At 43.8% G+C, this 21,594-nt stretch overlaps 1 protein-coding gene across 1 annotated transcript; it reads right to left on the minus strand.

Annotated features, from left to right (window-relative positions):
- Positions 1 to 11,687: 11,687 nt before the first annotated feature.
- On the minus strand, positions 11,688 to 15,300 carry LOC123132089 (heat stress transcription factor A-5). The gene is made up of 2 exons (XM_044551849.1): positions 14,893 to 15,300; positions 11,688 to 12,962 (listed from the first exon to the last, which is right to left on the minus strand). The coding sequence occupies exons 1-2, from the start codon at positions 15,127 to 15,129 to the stop codon at positions 11,823 to 11,825; spliced, it is 1,377 nt and encodes a 458-aa protein (XP_044407784.1). The 5' UTR covers positions 15,130 to 15,300; the 3' UTR covers positions 11,688 to 11,822.
- Positions 15,301 to 21,594: the final 6,294 nt, after the last annotated feature.

A 21,594-nucleotide genomic window follows, 5' to 3' on the forward strand; every position in this document is an offset into this window, starting at 1 on the left:
CGTTCATAACATCTTGTTCTGCAGGGAGAACGGGTGCGTCACCAAGCGGTGCTTGTAGGACATAATCTTTCTTGGCAGCTATGAGGATGATCCTCAGGTTCCGGACCCAGTCCGTATAGTTGCTGCCATCGTCTTTCAGCTTAGTTTTCTCTAGGAACGCGTTGAAGTTGAGGACTACGTTGGCCATTTGATCTACAAGACATATTGCAAAGATTTTAGACTAAGTTCATGATAATTAAGTTCAACTAATCAAATTATTAGTGAACTCCCACTTAGATTAGACATCCCTCCAGTCATCTAAGTATTACATGATCCGAGTTTAACTAGACCGTGTCCGATCATCACGTGAGACGGACTAGTCAACATCGGTGAACATCTTCATGTTGATCGTATCTTCTATACGACTCATGCTCGACCTTTCGGTCTTCTGTGTTCCGAGGCCATGTCTGTACATGCTAGGCTCGTCAAGTCAACCTAAGTGTTTGCATGTGTAAATCTGTCTTACACCCGTTGTATGTGAACGTCTGAATAAAACACCCGATCATCACGTGGTGTTTTGAAACAGCGAACTGTCGCAACGGTGCACAGTTAGGGGGAACACTTCTTGAATTTATTGTGAGGGATCATCTTATTTACTACCGTCGTTCTAAGTAAACAAGATGCAAAACATGATAAACATCACATGCAATCAAATAATAAACGTGACATGATATGGCCAATATCACATAGCTCCTTTGATCTCCATCTTGGGGCTCCATGATCATCTTGTCACCGGCTTGACACCATGATCTCCATCATCATGATCTCCATCATCGTGTCTCCATGAAGTTGCTCGCCAACTATTACTTCTACTACTATGGCTAACGCGTTTAGCAATAAAGTAAAGTAATTTACATGGCGTTTCTTGATGACACGCAGGTCATATAAAAGAATAAAGACAACTCCTATGGCTCCTGCCGGTTGTCATACTCATCGACATGCAAGTCGTGAATCCTATTACAATAGCATGAACATCTCATACATCACATATAGATCATTCATCATTCATCACAACTTTGGCCATATCATATCACAAACCACTTGCTGCAAAAACAAGTTAGACGTCCTCTAATTGTTGTTGCAAGTTTTACGTGGCTGAATTAGGGTTCTAGCAAGAACGTTTTCTTACCTACGTTAAAGCCACAACGTGATTTGTCAACTTCTATTTACCCTTCATAAGGACCCTGTTCATCGATTCCGCTCCAACTAAAGTAGGAGAGACAGACACCCGCCAGCCACCTTATGCAACTAGTGCATGTTAGTCGGTGGAACCGGTCTCACGTAAGCGTACGTGTAAGGTTGGTCCGGGCCGCTTCATCCCACAATACCGCTGAAGCAAGAAAGGACTAGTAACGGCAAGAAAGTTGACAAATCTACGCCCACAACAAATTGTGTTCTACTCGCGCAAGAAGAACTACGCATAGACCTAGCTCATGATGCCACTGTTGGGGAACGTTGCAGAAAACAAAAATTTTCCTACTCGTTTCACCAAGATCATCTAGGAGTTCATCTAGCAACGAGTGATTAGATGCATCTACATACCTTTGTAGATCGCGAGCGGAAGCGTTCAAAAGAACGGTGATGATGTAGTCGTACTCGACGTGATCCAAATCACCGATGACCAGCGCCGAACGGACGGCACCTCCGCGTTCAACACACGTACGGAACAGCCACGTCTCCTCCTTCTTGATCCAGCAAGGGAGGGAGGAGAGGTTGAGGGAGATGGCACCAGCAGCAGCACGACGGCGTGGTGTTGATGGAGCTGCAGTACTCCGGCAGAGCTTCGCTAAGCACTATGGAGGTTGAGGAGGTGTTGGGGAGGGAGAAGGAGGCAACCAAAGGCCAGGGCATTCAGGTATGAAGTCCCTCCTCTCCCCCACTATATATAGGGGTGCCAAGGGGGGGGTGCGCAGCCTAGGAGATCCAATCTCCTATGGCCGGCGGCCAAGGGGAGGTTTCCCTCCCCCCCAAGGCACCTAGGAGGTGCCTTACCCTCCTAGGACTCTTGTCCCCTTAAACCCTAGGCGCATGGGCCTATGTGGGGCTGGTGCCCTTGGCCCATTAGGCCAAGGCGCACCCCCTTACAGCCCATGTGGCCCCCCGGGGCAGGTGGACCCACCCGGTGGACCCCCGGGACCCTTCCGGTGGTCCCGGTACAATACCGATAACCCCGAAACTTGTCCCGATGCCCGAAACAGGACTTCCCATATATAAATCTTTACCTCCGGACCATTCCGGAACTCCTCGTGACGTCCGGGATCTCATCCGGGACTCCGAACAACATTCGGGTTACCGCATATACATATCCCTACAACCCTAGCGTAACCGAACCTTAAGTGTGTAGACCCTACGGGTTCGGGAGACAAGCAGACATGACCGAGACGACTCTTCGGTCAATAACCAACAGCGGGATCTGGATACCCATGTTGGCTCCCACATGCTCCACGATGATCTCATCGGATGAACCACGATGTCGAGGATTCAATCAACCCCGTACGCTATTCCCTTTGTCTATCGATATGTTACTTGCCCGAGATTCGATCGTCGGTATCCCAATACCTCGTTCAATCTCGTTACCGGCAAGTCACTTTACTCGTACCGTAATGCATGATCCCGTGACCAGACACTTGGTCACTCTGAGCTCATTATGATGATGCATTACCGAGTGGGCCCAGTGATACCTCTCCGTCATACGGAGTGACAAATCCCGGTCTTGATCCATGTCACCCAACAGACACTTTCGGAGATACCCGTAGTCTACCTTTATAGTCACCCAGTTACGTTGTGACGTTTGGCATACCCAAAGCACTCCTACAGTATCCGGGAGTTACACGATCTCATGGTCTAAGGAAAAGATACTTTGACATTGCAAAACTCTAGCAAACGAACTATACGATCTTGTGCTATGTTTAGGATTGGGTCTCGTCCATCACATCATTCTCCCAATGATGTGATCTCGTTATCAATGACATCCAGTGTCCATAGTCAGGAAACCATGACTATCTGTTGATCAACGAGCTAGTCAACTAGAGGCTCACTAGGGACATGTTGGTGTCTGTTATTCACACATGCATTACGATTTCCGGATAACACAATTATAGCATGAATAAAGACAATTATCATGAACAAGGAAATATAATAATAATGCTTTTATTATTGCCTCTAGGGCATATTTCCAACAGGCATGACCCAGGAAAGTGTGTCCGGCCAAATGGGATCGAGCGTGTTGGGCTATGTGGTGCACCCCTGCAGGGAAGTTAATCTATTTGAATAGCCGTGATCTTCGGTAACAGGACGACTTGGAGTTGTACCTTGACCTTATGACAACTAGAACCGGATACTTAATAAAACACACCCTTCCAAGTTCCACAGACAACCCGGTGATCGCTTTTCTACAGGGCGACGAGGAGAGGATCGCCGGGTAGGATTATGCTATACGATGCGACTGTAGATGCGCTTGGAGATGCTACCTGGATATGCTACTTGGAGATGCTACTTGGAGGACTTCAATCTACTCTCTTCTACATGCTGCAAGACGGAGGCTGCCAGAAGCGTAGTCTTCGACAGGATTAGCTATCCCCCTCTTATTCTGGCATTCTGCAGTTCAGTCCACTGATATGGCCTCCTTACACATATACCCATGCATATGTAGTGTAGTTCCTTGCTTGCGAGTACTTTGGATGAGTACTCACGGTTGCTTTCTCCCCCCTTTTTCCCCTTTCCTTTCTTTCTGGTTGTCGCAACCAGATGCTGGAGTCCAGGAGCCAGGAGCCAGCGTCGACGACGACTACTACATTGGAGGTGCCTACTACTACGTGCAGGCTGACGACGACGACCAGGAGTAGTTAGGAGGATCCCAGGCAGGAGGCCTGCGCCTCTTTCGATCTGTATCCCAGTTTGTGCTAGCCATCTTATGGCAACTTGTTTAACTTATGTCTGTACTCAGATATTGTTGCTTCCGCTGACTCGTCTATGATCGAGCACTTGTATTCGAGCCCTCGAGGCCCCTGGCTTGTATTATGATGCTTGTATGACTTATTTTATTTGTAGAGTTGTGTTGTGATATCTTCCCGTGAGTCCCTGATCTTGATCGTACACATTTGCGTGCATGATTAGTGTACGATTGAATCGGGGGCGTCACACCCCCTTGCCTTCCTGTTCCTCTCCCGTGTTGGTGTCCTATGTGCCACCCATGATGTTCTCTCCTGCATGGACATCCCAAAGACACTCTTAGGTGGCACATGTGCTGGTCCTATTGCTGCGTGTGATGTGCCTTGCTGCTAGGCGTTGATCCAGTTTGTAAGTTTTTTAGTCCAATCCAGTTTGTAAGGCTTTTTTTTAGCCCAATCCAGTTTGTAAGTAGTGCTACGTGAGAGATGATCTCCACTACTATTAAACAATCAAACAAAAACTTTCTTACGTGCACCCCGCGAAACGTCCACGGACACATCACCACCACACGATGAAGCCCACGTGACCCAATCTAACAACCATCATTAATTTATTAGAGATCTGGTGTGCGCCTAGCAGTTCACGTAGACTGACCGTACTCCACCAGATGATTCGGCAGACTAATTGAGGGACTTCAATCAGCTTTTAATGTCACGGCTGATTTGCTTCCAAAATCCATCATTCGGTTTCCAAATGAGCCTGATTTCTTCCCGGGTCCCCCCATAAATCCCGCAATTAATCCCACATCCACCGTCCCACCTGACTCTCACCCCCATGTTGACTGCCTCCGCGAGGCCGCCACAGCTCCATTGCCGAGCTAACCACGCCCCTCGCTGATCCGGTTCTCTCCTTCAGCGATCTTCCAGTTCCACTGCGGCCGTGAGATTCACCGCGCCGGTGTGGCATCCCTCTGGTGGTTGCGCCTGCCATTATCCATGGAACAAGCTCAGAACCCCCCTTGCCTTCCTGTTCCTCTCCCGTGTTGGTGTCCTATGTGCCACCCATGATGTTCTCTCCTGCATGGACATCCCAAAGACGCTCTTAGGTGGCACATGCGCTGGTCCTATTGCTGCGTGTGATGTGCCTTGCTGCTAGGCGTTGATCCAGTTTGTAAGTTTTTTAGTCCAATCCAGTTTGTAAGGCTTTTTTTTAGCCCAATCCAGTTTGTAAGTAGTGCTACGTGAGAGATGATCAGATGAGACGGGCCTGATAATCTTGTTGCTGCTGTTGTACTACATGTCCATCGGGAGCAAGGTTAGGAGAAAAGAAGAGAAAAGAAGCGGCGAAAGTGACACAGTCCAGTACAGATCTCGCATTGAATCCTCCCCTATAAGGGTAACATTCTCTCATTTGGATTGATTAATGTTGGAAATTCTGTTTTTCTTCTAATTTTAATCCTTCATTCAGGTATGCATCTAATCAGTTGTACTGCATCTAATGTACATATGCTGTGTGGCAAAAAGATGTTTGTAAACTCAAATACGTATGCTTCGGATGTGTCTAATATATGTTACATTAGCACCAAATTAGCGCTTCTCATTAACCATGCTCCCATGATATCTAACATATGCTTCTAATACAGAGATCTAATGTGATCGCGGACATTAGAATCTTACACCCATCTCGGCAAGCATGCAGATTTCTGAAATCTAATCAGTTGCAGTGTCAAACCATTGCTTCGTATTAGCCTTGCTTCCTACTTTTTTATTTATCACAACTTTTTTGCTTCACCCACTACCGACATGTGCTTTAGTCGCTGCCAGTGTTGCTTCCTGGAGTGAATTTTTGACACAACCATTGCCTGTGTGAGCACTTCATTGTTTCCCATTGATGATTTTACTATGCAGGTTTCTCTGCCTACAACCTGATGCATTGTAAAGATGTCGAGTACGCTACCACCAAGATGTGGTGGTCTTATTGATGACGGCGAGCTCGCGTGCATGTGAGATAGTCCAGTCAGCGTGCTTGCGACGCTAACTAGACGGGTGGAAAATAATGTTGTTGTGATAGCAATTTTTATTTCTTAATAATTTTTAAAAATGAGGACATATGTAATTACCAGTTGCATATTTTGCCCAGCCCTTCATTGTCACCATGGAAGCAAATTCTCGATATAATTGAAGCAATGGTTCATTGTCGTGGAAGCATATCCCATAACGGAAGCAACATGTGCTTACAACAGAACAAAAATTTCATTATATTCCAAGGAGATAGGAGTTTGCTTCCATCTGCCTATTCACAACACAAGCAGACACAAATTATTCGACACAAATGATGGTAACAATTTATATTATTATGGAAGCAAGTTGAGTCGATGATAGTATATTATAATTGAGTCGAATGTTGAGTTGGATAAATTTTTTCTTACATCGGGCTTGCTTGATTTGTATGGAGATACAGGGTTAATGCTCTGCCGAATATGCATGCAAGGCACTGTTTTGGATTGATTGGCATTTTATGGCAACCTTCAGATGTTGATGCAAAAGACAAGTGACATGTTACTGTTTTCATATGATCTATTTAATTAGCTTTTGTCCAATGTGGTCATGGCACAAGGCACAATTTTGCCAAATGTATTGCTTGATACAGGTAGGGAACATAAACACATCTACATGAGCTATTTCATTCTTTGCTTTGCTATTTTAATGCTTTGCTTTGCTAACTATTGCTATGTTAGTAACTTCCAATAGCATATGACATGAAATATTCATTGCATTTTATTTTATTTTGCACCCTGATCCACTCACCTAAGAAGGGGCAGTTATCCATGAGTAGAATCTTGGATTAACTTGTATCAATCTTGTTTTTGCAAGGATCGCAATGAAGCAAAGTAGAATCACAAGAGGGCACAAAAGTTGTGTTTTAGTAGAACGTGTCATAGTCTCATCTTCGATAGTAATATGCAATGATTTTTTTGTAAGTTTAATATTAGTAGCACGTTCCTTGTAATTGATCTACAGTGATGGCGGCAACACTAAGCTAGAACCCAATATTGACTCATTCAGCATGGGCATGCTGCTAGATATGCATGCATGTCAATGCTTGTTTTACATGGAGCTTCGTGATGTACATTGACCATGATGATCCTTTCATTTTTATTATCCAACTACTTATATTATTTTATCAGAACTTAAGGATTCACTGAAGCTTGTGGCTTTCGATTTTCTCATCGAAAACTACAAAGCTTCACTGAAGGGATGACACGACTTAAGTTCAAGTCATTGAGGGAGTGATAATTCTTACAGATCAAAGTAAACACCTATCGTATGTGGGTTTCAAAAATACAAAAGTCTGATAATAGACAAAAACACTCATCGTTCAACTTATTTGTATATTTTTATGAACTATATTATTAGTGACGCTTTGTGGTCAAGGATATAATTTTTTTTCTGTGGATGAATTGAGTTATTAAATTTCATTCCAGGCTTGAGCATGACAATGAGTAGAGGTGCACAATGTGTGTACAAGATTGTTACACTATCATCTTAGCCCAGTTTTGCACAATGTGTGTATACCATGTTGAACGCTACTTCCAGTTCTTCTATTTTGTTATCATATTACTTTTGTTAATGTATCTTTTTCTTATTAATTTCTACACTGAATGTATGAAAAGATTGTTGTGGTTACACAGTCATGGTAGCACCAGTTGTATCTATAGATTGTGATACATGGTGATGCATCTTTGTGAGGTTAATCGTGGGTTGAGAAGTCCATTTGCAAAACTATATCTGCAAAGGCATAATTTCATAGAAATTAAGATTTGAAATAATTGTTTCCTAAGTAAGATAACTGGGGAAATTTCTTTCTATGATTATACGTGCGTTGCACGTGCACGCTTACTAGTACTAGTAACAATAATGAGGTTTTCTAAGTTGTATCATTACATCCACTCCTCATTTTCTTCCCATTCTTTTTTATTCTTACGTTATTCCATGTGGTAATATTGCTTAATCACAAAAGCTGTTGGGGTTTTAGGTCGAGGTCGATGGTGCTCCCTCGTCCCTTCTCAGCGTTAATATCACTAAGCTAGCAAAGTTTTCTAATGTTTCTTTTTTTCTGGAAACATTTTCTAGCATTTTGTAAACTGAGTTTTTTTTACTTTCTTGGCGCTTTTGTTGGATTTTCCTCTCAGTTTTGACATCCACCTATAAACACGCGACCGTGGCTGCACATGCACAATTTTTTAAACTGTATATGCAAGACAGAATATTCACATATAGTAGTTTTTTATCCTATAATGTGGAGTCACTAGTAGAAAAAGGGGCTTTGGTTCGGCCAGAAAAGAGCATTAGTACCGGTTGCATTACGAACTGGGACTAATGCACCGTACAGGCATTACTCCCGGTTCAAATGGAACCTTTAGTCCGGATGGGTGCCACGAACCGGGACTAAAGTGTGCGATGCCCATTAGTACCGGTTCGTGGCAACCTTTAGTACCGGTTCGTGCCACGAACCGGTACTAATAGGGTTGAGGCATTAGTACCGGTTCGTGGCACCTACCGGTTCGTGCCACGAACCGGTACTAATGGTGCAATTTTCAAATCCTACCCCCCCCCCCAGTGTATTGCCTTTTCAGTTTTGTAAAAAGCAAAAGAAAATAATAAAAACTTCAAAAGTTAAAATCCTTCGAGATGTAGTTATGTTACTACATCTACTAGTTAGGAAAAATTAAAAACTTAAATTTGGACATGTTTTGCAAAAAGTGTAGGGAAAATGTAAAACGGCTATAACCTTTGCATACGATGTCAGAAAAAAAACGTATAATATATTAAAATGTTCAGCACGAAAATCCGCATCCGATTTTGACAGCCTAGGGCCTGTTTGCAAATTTGTAGAATTCTCAAATTCCAAAAGGAAAAAAAGTTATGCTCAAATTTCAGTTTTTTTAAAAAAAATCGTTAGATCTGGTCAAACTATGGTCAAACTACTTATTCAAGAAGTATTAGTGTTACTAAATAATTATTCAAGAATATTAGTGTTACTAAATAATTATTTCAATTTTTTTTAATTTTGGTCAAATCTGGTCAAACTGTGGTCAAACAATGGTCAAACTACTTATTCAAGAAATATTAGTGTTACTAAATAATTATTGTTTTTTAGAACAATAGTTTTAAACTCAAACAGTGAAATGTGTGACTTCATGCTCAAGCTAAACTCCTGAGGGTTAATAGGATTGACATCTTACTATTGTCAGCAAAACAATAAGTGCAGACTTGGAGATGAGGGAGAATAGAACCCGGAAGTTAAGCGTGCTCAGGCTGAGGGAGTGGGAGGATGGGTGACCGTCCATGAGGGGTGATTAGAGATTAGAGATTAAAATAATTCAGAAATTTGAAAATCGGGAAAAAAATTAAAAAAAATAAATAAAAAATTTTAAAAAAAATCCTTTAGTACCGGTTGGTGTTACCAACCGAGACTAAAGGTGGACCTCCAGGCAGCAGCCACGTGAAGGGTCTTTAGTAACGACCCTTTAGTCCCGGTTCCAGAACCGGAACTAAAGGCCCTTATGAACCGGGACAAAGGCCATTTTTCTCTAGTGAGTTGGTTCCCACCCAAATTGGTGCTAAGGATATGCCGCGCGTACAGGTGAGAAACGAAAAATGGTTGAGAGCATAAGCAATATCATTCTTCGAAAATTGTCGGAACTCGGTTCTAAAAAAGAAAACTTTGCTCTAATGGTTTTTTTCCTTAAGACCAATCTTTACGCCTGCATGTCAGTTTTTTTTTCCAGAAAAGACAGAATTTTATGTTTCTTTTCAGGCATCTTCCTCTCATAATTTGGGTCAGTTTGGGCCTTACACATAGTCAACTCTCTTTTAGCAACTTATTTTCTTAGCACCTCACTCCACAATGGTTAGCACCAACAAAAGTCGGTTTCCTAGCATAAAGTTTCGACCAACGTTGGCAATACCCTCAACCTCTATTGTGGTTAAGTAAAAAATATTCGCTGCACGCACTTTCTTCTCGTCCTCTCGTTTCCTTCCAGTGAGCATCATGCATCTCTAGCCTACTTCCATTCATAAGATATAAATGAAAATAGAGATGCCATTTGAATCACGGAACAATTTTTTTCCATTGAGACCAAAATAATGTTTCTTTTCCTTTGAAACATGGAGAATATGAATAACCCATGTATAGTAATAGGATTCTATCATGCAAACCAAAGCGCGATAGTCGTAACAATGCGCATATGAAGTTCGGGGCCCAAAAAACATGTCTAGCAGGGTCATCACACAACCCTTGGCCTTCAAAAATTATGGAGTGCACTCTAAATAGTAGCTCGTGGAGGGGTGGGGTGCAGATATGGACCGCACTCCATATCCAACTGTTCGCGTGAGAGACAACAATTGTTTGCATCCTGTATCTTCCTCTCCCTGGCGTAGTGCTCTAGTAGCCCGTGTTGAGTATATTGATTATTAGGAAGTATAGGATAGACTAGGATTCGGTCTTGTCTTGTCTTGTATTATAAGTTGGTCATTGTACTTCTATATATATGCTCACGAGGATCAAGCAATACAACGAAATATTCCACCAAATTCCTCTCTCCCTTCTAACAGCCCGTACCAATCCCACTCCTTTCCCATTGAGTGTACCTTTTCCCTGCCTCTTTTGCCGCCGGAGCGCGGCTATATAAACCGACAGGCTCCCCACCGCCGCCACTCAACCGTCTTCCCCTCAGCCCACTATCTTCACTTGCACCCACCTTGCTAGAGCCATATCGCCTAGCGTTACTTTGAGAGGTTCAGCAGAAGCGCCGAAGCGCCTCCCTGTCGCCCACCAACCTCGTATGTGTGACGAAAGCCACCATGGCACAAGTAGAAGCCGCGGTCAAGAAAGTTGTGGCTGCCATCCGCGTCCAAGAAGCCCAATGGTACGTAGACCGAGCTAAACATCAAGTGGAAGTATTTGAAGCCGCCCCTCTTGTGAGGTCACCTCCATACGAAGAAAGCCGTCAAAATAAAAATGATGTTTCAATTTCTCAATCTAGGTCTTTCAATTTTCTGTTCTTAAGTCAATTTCAATTTCGGTTATGTGGTGTTGATAGCAAGTTTTGCTGACGGAAATTGCAAGTGTGATGCTCAACAGAATGAGAATACAATGCAATTTTCTATTCCCTCCGTCCGGAAAAACTTGTCTAGGCTAAGCTTTTCTTAGTATCTCTCTGAGCAAGAGCTAAAGTAGCTCATAAGAATAGTGTTATTGTACCTACTAAAGAAATAAAACTCATTATCAAAGGTAAAGATATGAAAAGAGGAAGAAGTCGAGCTAGAAGAAAAATTCCCACAGCAACCATAGTTGCTACGTGTATAAGAGCCAAAAGATTGTCTCTCAAATGAATGTATCTAACACTAAATTGATGCTAGATAAATTCATTTGAGGGACACGTTTTTTTTTTTTTTTGAGGAAGGGAGTATATTATAAGAATGAACATAGACGCTGAAGAATGGGCCCGCTAAAAATGGAGTTCAGACTACAACGATTTTGTGTTGCACAACTTCCAAAAGAAATGATGCGCGCTCTGAAACGATTTTGAAGGCTGCAAATATATGGCGCATCGGCTAGAGTTGCTCTAAGGGTATCCCCAATTCTCATTTACTAACGCCGTCCCATAATGTAAGACGTTTTTGCAACCTGTTTTATCTTGCAAAAACGTCTTACATCGTCTGGGACGGAAGGAGTACTACTACTAGATGCCATGATATGTTAACCTGATATAAATATGTACACACGTCCCATGCGGTCCGTAATCACACACCCGTTAATTCACGCCTATCCTGATTACACAGCAGCTTCCTGTACGTATCACGAAATTGGTAGCTCTGGAAGTAAAATCAGAGTTTCAGCTGTTCCGTGACTTCTCTGTCATCCTTCCCCCCGCCTTCCGTTTGCTCCTTGTCCATGGAAGGATCCCTCGGGCCAGAGCTCGCGTCTCCCGGCCTCTCCGTCAAGAACTGTTCCCAGAAGTTGTCATTCGCCTTGACAGGAGCTGCCGGCTCGGCGGCCACCCACGTATCCTCTCGTGGAGTCGGCGCTTCCGCTGTGCCGGCATCGACTGATGCCTTCGGGTTACCGCCCATGGCGGTTGCGGTGGCCTCCGGTGGGTTGTCGCTTCCCTCGTTGATGGTGGTGCTCCCGTCTGCATTGGAGGCTTGGCCTCTGTCGACGTCCATCGAGCACGATGCTAGAGTTAGGCTCAGATGGCACGGCGACAGCCCTTCATCGTTCACAGCCGGTGCGAAGAACGAGCTCTTGGAGGGGCAGATGGACGTCCCGGTATCGGAGAGTTCCATGATCTGTGGTACCAGAGGAAGGCATCCCGTCCCCATTCCGTCATGAACTGGAGGATGCCTGCCATGCGGGCTACCGTTGTCTTCGTGCGAGCTTTGGGTGCTCAGGGTGACGAGGTTGCTCTCCGCCGCCGCAGAGCAGAGCCCCAACTTGAGCTTATCGGAGAAGTGCTGGTTCAGAAGGTTGCCCATTTCTTGCCTGGAAGTGGCGCTGTGGTCATCGCAGAAGCTAGCGGTTTCCGTGGCCTCGACGGCGTAGTCTAGCCCGGACAACCTTCTCTTCTTGTGCAAAGCATCTGCGAACATCGAGGATGCCTCTGCCATCTTGACAAGCTTACTGACAAAGTGAGGGTTCTTGCTGGCCTGCTGCAGGAAGGCGATCATCTTGCCCTGCCGCTGCTCCATGTCGACCGCTCGTCGCTCCAGGGCCTCAATCTGGAACATGGTTCCGGATTCCTGCTGCTTGGACTTCCAGAGCTCGGCCTGTAGGTTTGCTTTCTCTCGTGCAAGCCGGTCGATCTCGTCTTCGAAGAATGAACGCTCGTTATCAGGCAGCGCACCTGGTTGATGACTGTGGCTGTGGATAGGCTTCCGCCTGTAGATGTTCTTCAGCAGGTGCTTCTGCCCCTTGACAAAGTACTCGTTACCGAATTCCCATCGCTCTGGATCTATTTTACGGAATCCCTGCAACATTGATGGTTTTTCAAAGGGTCAGATAGTTTGATGAAACTTTGGACATGATCAAACATCAACAAGCAAAACATTGCACAAATCTCAAACACTACTTGCAAGACAACAAAATCTCTCTGGTAAATGTAACCCCAAAATACAACAAGCTGCAAACAGAGAAGATGATGAGGAATCGTTTTCTGCACTTCTGTTTGTGTTAAGAAAAGACCGTCTTTTGCTACAAACATTTGTAGGCCAGTCTAATAGAGCAGGAAATGGTAGTTCAAATGGCCAGTGTTTTACAACAACCAATATAATACCACCTCCGAGATCTCAGAGGTCTTAGCAAGAGGATAACAAAGCCGCCTCTAACGAAATCAGTAATAAGTTGGAGCCTACTCCCACTGTCTCACTGTGATTATCTTTGACCGTTGCTTGGTGGCTTTATCTATAGTCGGGCGAATGCCTTTTATCTAAAAAGTCTCTGTTTCACAACATTTATCCATGGAGTGGATCAGGAGTGTAGTTAGTGCAATGTTTTCATTCTCTACCCCTACTTTTTTTCCAAAACCTCCATTAATTAAGAAGATCGTTGCCCAGTTAATTATGGAAAATTGAGCTAGAACCGATTCAACAAGGGTGAAACCCACTCCCCAACATCACAAACACATTGGGGGCAAGCCCACTCTCGCCACCGGCATGCCGAACATCACAACAAATGCCAACCACACAAACACATAACATCCGCCTTCTATTCCTCCCATTCCAAATACAACAAATAATGGAAAGGGTGGGGTAGTGTGTGCGCCACTAACCATTTTGATCGTGCTATCCCACGACGTAGCACCGTGGCTCACCTCATCGTCCACCAAAGCGAAGGCTACGGCCTACGACTCTGTATCCCGCACGTACTCAGACGTGGCCACGCATACAACTCAAGCTAACTGAAAAACGGAGAAACAGCTAGACTACATGCACAGGATTATCTAACACCAGAGCATACACCGCCCGTGAGGACGGGAGAACCCTACCTTTTAGAGCTTTGGAAGGGGTTTAAGTTGTGGGTGTTAATTTAATAGTGGCCGGCTTGTGTGGTCATCTTTCATTAACTCCTCTTTGATTCAGTTCATGTGCATGGTGGGCTGCCACAGTTATGGTGAAACAGAGGGAGTGATAGCTATTGAACAAAAACAAATGCAGATCATATCGCACTGACTGTGACCAAGCTTGCTAAACAAGCAAAAACTACAGGAACAATGAACACTCTGAACAAATATTTCCAATCGGAGGGAATAGCTATTGTTATATACCAAAGATAGATACTCCTACCCGCAAAAAAAAAACATACCTACTCCATTGCACAATACAAAAATCCTAATATTTCAGACTCGATCAATATAAACACAGCGCATAATTTCAGTAGCAGCTGAACCAAGTTCCACCACAAACATCAGCATCGATCATGAATGTAACACCACAACCCGGACCTAGCAACCATGAAAACAGAATCAGGTCAATGCAATGCAACCTGAGCCTTAAACTCGAGCTAGCCAACCAAAGCAGCGAGCGTGCATCTATTTGTTCTAAAGAAAGAATGTAGTTATTCACAAGCATCCGACCAGCCCAGCGCACAAAATTATGAACATGTCAACAAATTTGGCACCATATCAAGTCCTAATTTTTGGCATTAAACTGCAATCAAGCCCAACTAAGAAAACCAGCATCCTAAAAGATATTAAGCAGTAGCAGTTCACCACAGCAGCGCAGAGATTTGGGCACCTACGCCACCCACCCAAGATCCAAATTTGACAACAACAAAAAGAGCAGCAGCTCAGCTCCACCTAACAAATCCCCCGCAGACGCGCAAATCTGAATCCCGAAATCCGCAGGGACTTGACCGAGATCGCATCGAGATTGAGGGGGAGAGGGGGGAGGCGTTACGTACGTAGGTGTTGAGCTGGCGGATGAAGCTGGAGAAATTGCTGTGCTTGAAGTAGGCGGGCAGCAGCCGCGCGGCGAACTCGGGCGAGTTCCAGACCACGAAGCTCGTGTCCGACGCGTCGCTCCACGACACCACCGCGTCCGTCGCCGGGTCGTCCACCATCTCGTACGTCTTGAGCAGGAACGGCGCCGGCCCGCCGCCCCCGCCGCCGCGGGCGCCGACCGCGCCTGAGCCTTCCATGGGATGGGAGTGCCGCCTCGCGGGCTTGCGGTGCTGCTCGCCTACTCGGGTTGGTGGGAGGGGCAGAGATGGCCGGGAAAGGGGAGTCGTCGTGGTCGCTGCGGGTGGATCGGGGTTTGGTTTGCTTTGGTCTTTCCTCTTTCTTTTTCTTTTTCTTTTGGTGTGGCTAGATATGAACATACTCCTCCCGGTCCTAGAATGTTCTTCGAGTCATCCATCTTCTTTGGTAAGGGAAGTACAGATGAGAATAATGAGCATCTCAAGGAGATTATTGGGATCCAGTCAGAGGCTTTGAGTGAAAAATACTTGGGTTTACCAACTGTGATGGGAAGTTTTAAAGAAGAGACTTTTAAATATGTCCGGGAAAGTGCTAAGGGAAAGGTTACTGGATACAAAGGGCAGTGTATGTCCAAGAAGGCTCGTGAGGTGCTGGTCAAGTCGGTGCTTCAATCTATCCCTACGTTCATTATGAGCTGCTTCCAACGCACTAAGAAATTGTGCGGGAACCTGACATCTATTTCTTCAAACTTTTGATGGGTGAAGCAAATGGTGAAAAAAAGGTGCATTGGATAGCCTGGAAGAAAATGTGCATGAGCAAACAGGATGGCGGAATGGGCTTCCGGGACATGGAGGCTTTCAATCAAGCGTTGCTTGCAAAGCAAGCTTGGAGGATTCTGCAAGACTCGTCCTTCCTCTGTGCTAGGGTTCTCAAGTCCAAGTACTTCACAAATGGATCAATACTTAATGCAACTTGCCCGAGTAGTGGGTCATATACCATTAGTGCAGAACCGGGCAATAGCACCGGTTCGTAAGGGGCTTTAGTGCCGGTTCGGTAACCGGCACTAAATTGTAGGCACTAAAGCCCCCCCCCCCCTTAGTATCGGTTCAGCACGAACCGGTGCTAAAGGGCAAACACGTGGCACGAGCCAGCTCCGTGGGCGCGTAGGACATTAGTACCGGTTGGTAACACCAACCGGTACTAAATGTTTTGGTGTGTTTTGGTTTTATTTTTTATTTTTACTTTAATTTTATGTTTTCAATTTAATTTAGTGATTGTTTTACATTATAATGAGTTGTTAAATCATTAGGTGATTAGTTTGACTGGATGCGTGTGGATCCTAGCTAAGTCATCAAGTATATGTCATATCCATATTATATATACTTGATCACCTACTTAAGTGATCGAGGTAATATGGATATAGCATATACTTGATCACTTAGCTAGAATCCATCCAGTTGAAACTAATATGCAATTTCTTTCATAAATGATATAATAACTCATCATCATCATCATCATCATATTAATTAATATAAAAACTCTTGCATCATATATATCATCACCAACGGTTTTCATAGCAAAGATATCATCGAGTTCAACATGGTAATGATATTATAAGCGTTCATAACACCACAAAAGCAAATCATTCTTTGAGATTAAGTTCAAGACGAAGAACACGGACATGAGAGGACAAGTACTAAGAGCATGAACTAGCTAATTAATCACTCCTGCTGCTCTCTCTCAGGTAAATAGCATAGAACATGTATAGCTTTGCTGATTCATCATATTGGAGCATGTAGATGAACATGTCTCCTAATCGTGGGTTGCGCTTCTGATTGCTGCCCACTAGTACTTCTCTGTGATCGTTCACAATTTTGCTTCAGTCTTTTACTATTAAGCATTCCTCGCTATTAGAAATCCTCAATGCACTAAAGTGCATTGTAGGATATCTTGGCCGTAAGCTAACAATATTCATGGTACCTTTAGTCTCGATCCAATCAGGCACAACATTCATCGAGAGTACCTGTTGAAGAACATCGTATAGTAACATACTTAGCAATGAAGTTTAGCTTAAAAAAATAATGTATGCAAAAGATGCACTGAGGAAAAATAGTAGAAATCTTACCATCTTTCCTAAATATATGTGACCGTAGTTCAGTACGAATACTATTGGTCGCACGTTTTGAGTACTAACATTTCTAAGTGCAGGAAAGAAATTTATCTTGACAGCATCAAGATCCTCAAGCCATGAAACATAATGACTTGTCTCCTCGCAGTTTAGTTCAGCCCCGGGACAGTGGACGGTCCTGTCTACCAAGCGCCGGACATGTTTGCTTGATTGGAAGTAAGCTGTCAATATAAATTGAGATCTATTAATTATTTAACTGGTTCAAATAATCTCATATCAAAGACATAAATATGGTTGAGAAACTCACATAATGGTAGAACTGGAGGCGTCTGCACATCGACCCAGATGTCTCTATTACCTTCAATATTATCTTCCGAACGAATATCAAAAGTGATAACCATATCAGGCTCAAATGCATAAGCCTTGCATAGTGCTTGCCAAGTTTTGCATTCAAAATAGGTGTATGTGTCTGCATTGTATAATTTGACGTTGAAGGTATAACCATGCTCGGTCTTCAAGTAAACTCTTTTTACCTCCATAGTTTCGTTAGGACTGAAACATATTTTATTCAAGACAAAAATTCTTGCATGGCAGGGGATACGCTAGTAGAATAGTGAAAAATTAAAATTAAAAGGTGAAGCAAATAAAGCATAAGTCATGCTTAATTACGAAAAAAGACTTGTCGTTGTGACTTACTGTATCCACTTCGAAGTTTTCATCCAGCTTGATGCTGAAGCGTCTATCATCAACTAGAAAATTTCTGCCGCACAGGCCGCGCTGGTCTTCGCAGTATTCGCACATAATGAAATCGTGTTCGTCGTCAGACGACATTCCTATGTTCATAGGTGAAACATTAAGCACTTATTAGTTCTGTTAATTCAACTAGTTCAACTAAGCACTTACGAAGAATATACCTAATTAATTGAACTAATTCAACTAATTAATTCAACTAAACTAGTTCTGTTAATTAGATAATGAAATCTCATATAACTAAATTAAATATATATCTAACATATAATTTATATCTAATATCTAACATATATGTTCATATATAGGTGAAACATTAAACACTTACTAGTTCTATTAATTCAACTAAATAAACTAGTTCTATTAATTCAACTAAGCATTTACTAAAAATAAACTAATTCTATTAATTTCTTACTAAAATAAAGTAGGTAGTTCTATATAGTAATATTTTGATTAGATCATCAAATCTCATATACCTAAATTTTCTTACTAAAAATAAACTTGTTCTATTAATTTTCATACTAAAAATAAACTAGTTATATTAATTCAACTAGTTCAAATCTTATATATATGCCTAATTAATATCTAGCTATACTAATTCAACTAGTTCAACTTGTTCTAATTCATGTAGAATACATTTTACATTAATATTTAACATCTTTTCCATATAATTCATCTAACATTATTATCTACGTAATTTATCTAACATTAATCTAAACAACAGAAAATAGAATAAGTAAAAACAATGTGTGTGTGTGTATGTGTGTGTGTGTGTGTGTGTCTGTGTGTGTATGTGTGTGGTGTGTGTGTGTCTCTCTCTCTCTCTGTGTGTGTGTGTACGACCGGGGGGCGGCGGCGTACGGGCGGCGGCGGGCGACGACGGGGCCGGGGACGGGCGCGGCGGGCGAGAGGCGGCGGCGGCGACATACGGGCGCGGCGGGGGCGACGGGCCGGGCGGTGACGGCGACGACGGGTGGCGGGGGCGACAGCGGTGACGGCGACGACGGGTGGCGTGGGCGACGGCGGTGACGGCGACGACGGACTGCGGGGGCAGCAAGGACGGCGCGTGATGGGGCGACGGGCGCGGCGAAGAAGTTTGGATCGAGAAGAACTACTGGTGGGTAAAACTGATTTTTTCGTAGGTTCCATATATATAGGATGGGTCTTTAGTGCCGGTTGAAGCCACCAACCGGTACTAAAGGCCTATTTTCGCCAGGCCAAGGGGCGGGAAACGGCCCCTTTAGTACCGGTTCGTGCCACGAACCGGTACTAAAGACCCTCCCCCCTTTAGTACCGGTTGGAGCCACCAACCGGTACTAAAGGTTGTGCGCTGCCACCGGCGGTGCACAATGTTTAGTCCCACCTCGCCGAGCGAAGGGCAGCCGCACTGGTTTATAAACCCAGCCGCGGCTGCTCCTTTGAGATTCTCTATATAGCAGGCTTTTGGGCCTAATTAACTAGGGCGCGCTGCCCTATGAGCCTGCTGGCCCTTCTGGCCTGCATTTGCACACCCTAGGTCTGGCAGGCCCACTGGGCAGCGCGCCAACAAATTTTTTATATAGTTTTTTCTTTTCTGCATTATTTATTTTCTTTTATTTATTTTTGAGTAGTTTTTTATATAGTTTTTTTCTTTTCTGCATTATTTGTTTTCTTTTATTGATTTTTGAGTAATTTTTTTGTATAGTTTTTTATTTTCTGCATTATTTCTTTTCTTCTATTTATTGTCTTCTGGAAATTGGATGCTGCATACTGAACACAAAAGAAGTCCGGAGTTCAAATAAGTTTAAAAAACATTGAAATGACCGTGTAACAGATGAATTTTTCTTTCTGCATTATTTATTTTCTTCTATTTATTTTTGAGTAGTTTTTTATATAGTTTTTTTTCTTTTCTGCATTATTTATTTTCTTCTATTTATTTTTGAGTAATTTTTTGTATAGTTTTTTTATTTTCTGCATTATTTATTTTCTTTTATTTATTGTCTTCTGGAAATTGAATGCTGCATACTGAACACAAAAGAAGTCCGGAGTTCAAATAAGTTTAAAAAACATTGAAGTGGCCGTGTAACAGATGAGTTCTCGTCCGAAACCCTGATACTCCGAAAGAGTTTGTCCAGTTTGTACACGAAGTGCGTCCAGTTTTTGCCATGACCCTCTCTACTCTTTAGCGCATGCTATGCGGATGATATGATGATACCATGCCAAGTTTCAACATTTTCAGAATTCATTTTGTAGTGATTTTCAATTTCACGGTCATTTAGCTCTCTAAACAATTAGGTAAATGACCGAAAAACAACAAATGATGTCAGAACATGTTGGAAATTGATGATGTCGCTTTGAATGCTGCATACTGAACACAAAAGAAGTCCGGAGTTCAAATAAGTTATTAAAAATAAAAAAAAAGGTGCAATGCTGGTTAATTTGCTTCAAGCCATTCGGAATAGTGTAGACTGCACTGCACATAGCTCAGTGCAATCTATACTATTCCGCAAGGCTTGAAGCTAATCAACATGCAGGTGAGAATTGCAACTCTTCGTCATTGTCTGTGCACTCACGGCTTATAAACCGCTCATATTGCCTCTCTCTTGGCGAGGTGGGACTAAAAATCAGCTTACAAAGAAACTCTAGTACCGGTTCATGGCATGAACCGGTACTAAAGGTCTTCGTGGGGGCCCCAGCCTGACCATAGCCTGACACAGCCTCATTAGTACCGGTTTGTGGCATGAACCGGTACTAAAGGTTGCCCACGAACCGGTACTAATGATGCCCGCCCGCCTAGCCGTTCGAACCGACACTAATGGTCACATTAGTGCCGGCTCAAATTCAAACCGACACTAATGTGCTTTACATTTGACCCTTTTTCTACTAGTGTACATTCCAAAGTATTCTGCATGGTAGGGACTTGTTGCTGGAAGGACTGACTTGGAGAGTGGGCGACGGTACACGAATCCACATCCATCACGACAGCTGGATACCACGCAAAGGAAGCCTGAGGCCACTGGGCCAGGTATACGTACATGGTGTAACGCGCGTGTGTGACCTGCTAAATGATACGAGTGACACATGGGACAGGGACAAGCTTGAGGGCATGTTCACGCCGGATGATATACAGGACATTCTCCAAATTTCCGTGGATGGACATGGATCAGAAGACTTCATGGCATGGAATTTTACCAAGAGTGGACAGTTCTCGGTCAAATCTGCCTACCATCTATGCATGGAAAAGAAACATGCAAGAGCAGGACAATCGGACTCTTCATCGTCAGTGGCGACTCGTCGGGGTTGGCTTGCGCTGTGGGGAACCAATGCCCTGGTAAAGAGCTGATTCACACTTGGAGATTGATCAAAAATGATTTGGCCGTTGGTGTCGAGCTGCGCCGGCGACATATCAAGGATGGTGTCTTTTGCCCAGCGTGTGGCAGAGAAGAGACGCTGCATCATCGTTTTTGGTCCTGCTACCACTCGACTTTGTTTTGGAAGGAGATGGCTCGGTATTGGGGGCGTGGGTGGCGATCCCACCTATATCGATGAGCACCCAGAGCTCACTCGCGTCGTGGATGCTACAATGGCTGACGGAGGCGGCGGAGGATGAAAAGGTCATGCTGATTCGGGGTCTCTATGCGTTGTGGTTAGCAAGGAACGACACACGCGACGGAAAAAAGATTGAGAACCCAGAGCAGATTGCAAGAAGAGTGGCCACACTAATGGAGGAGTGAAAGACTATTCATGGTTGCCTCCCCACCAAGGGTGGATGAAGGTCAATGTCGACAGAGCTAAGGCTCGAACAGGACTGGGTGGAGGCGGGGGGGAGGGG

The sequence above is a fragment of the Triticum aestivum genome, chromosome 6A (assembly GCF_018294505.1).
Source record: "Triticum aestivum cultivar Chinese Spring chromosome 6A, IWGSC CS RefSeq v2.1, whole genome shotgun sequence".
Lineage (NCBI taxonomy): Eukaryota > Viridiplantae > Streptophyta > Magnoliopsida > Poales > Poaceae > Triticum > Triticum aestivum.

Coding starts and splice junctions, on each gene's coding strand:
- LOC123132089 (XM_044551849.1), bottom strand. CDS start 15,129: ATGGAAGGCTCAGGCGCGGTCGGCGCCCGCGGCGGCGGGGGCGGCGGG. Junction 12,963..14,892: donor TCCGCCAGCTCAACACCTAC/GTACGTAACGCC, acceptor TCAATGTTGCAG/GGATTCCGTAAAATAGATCC.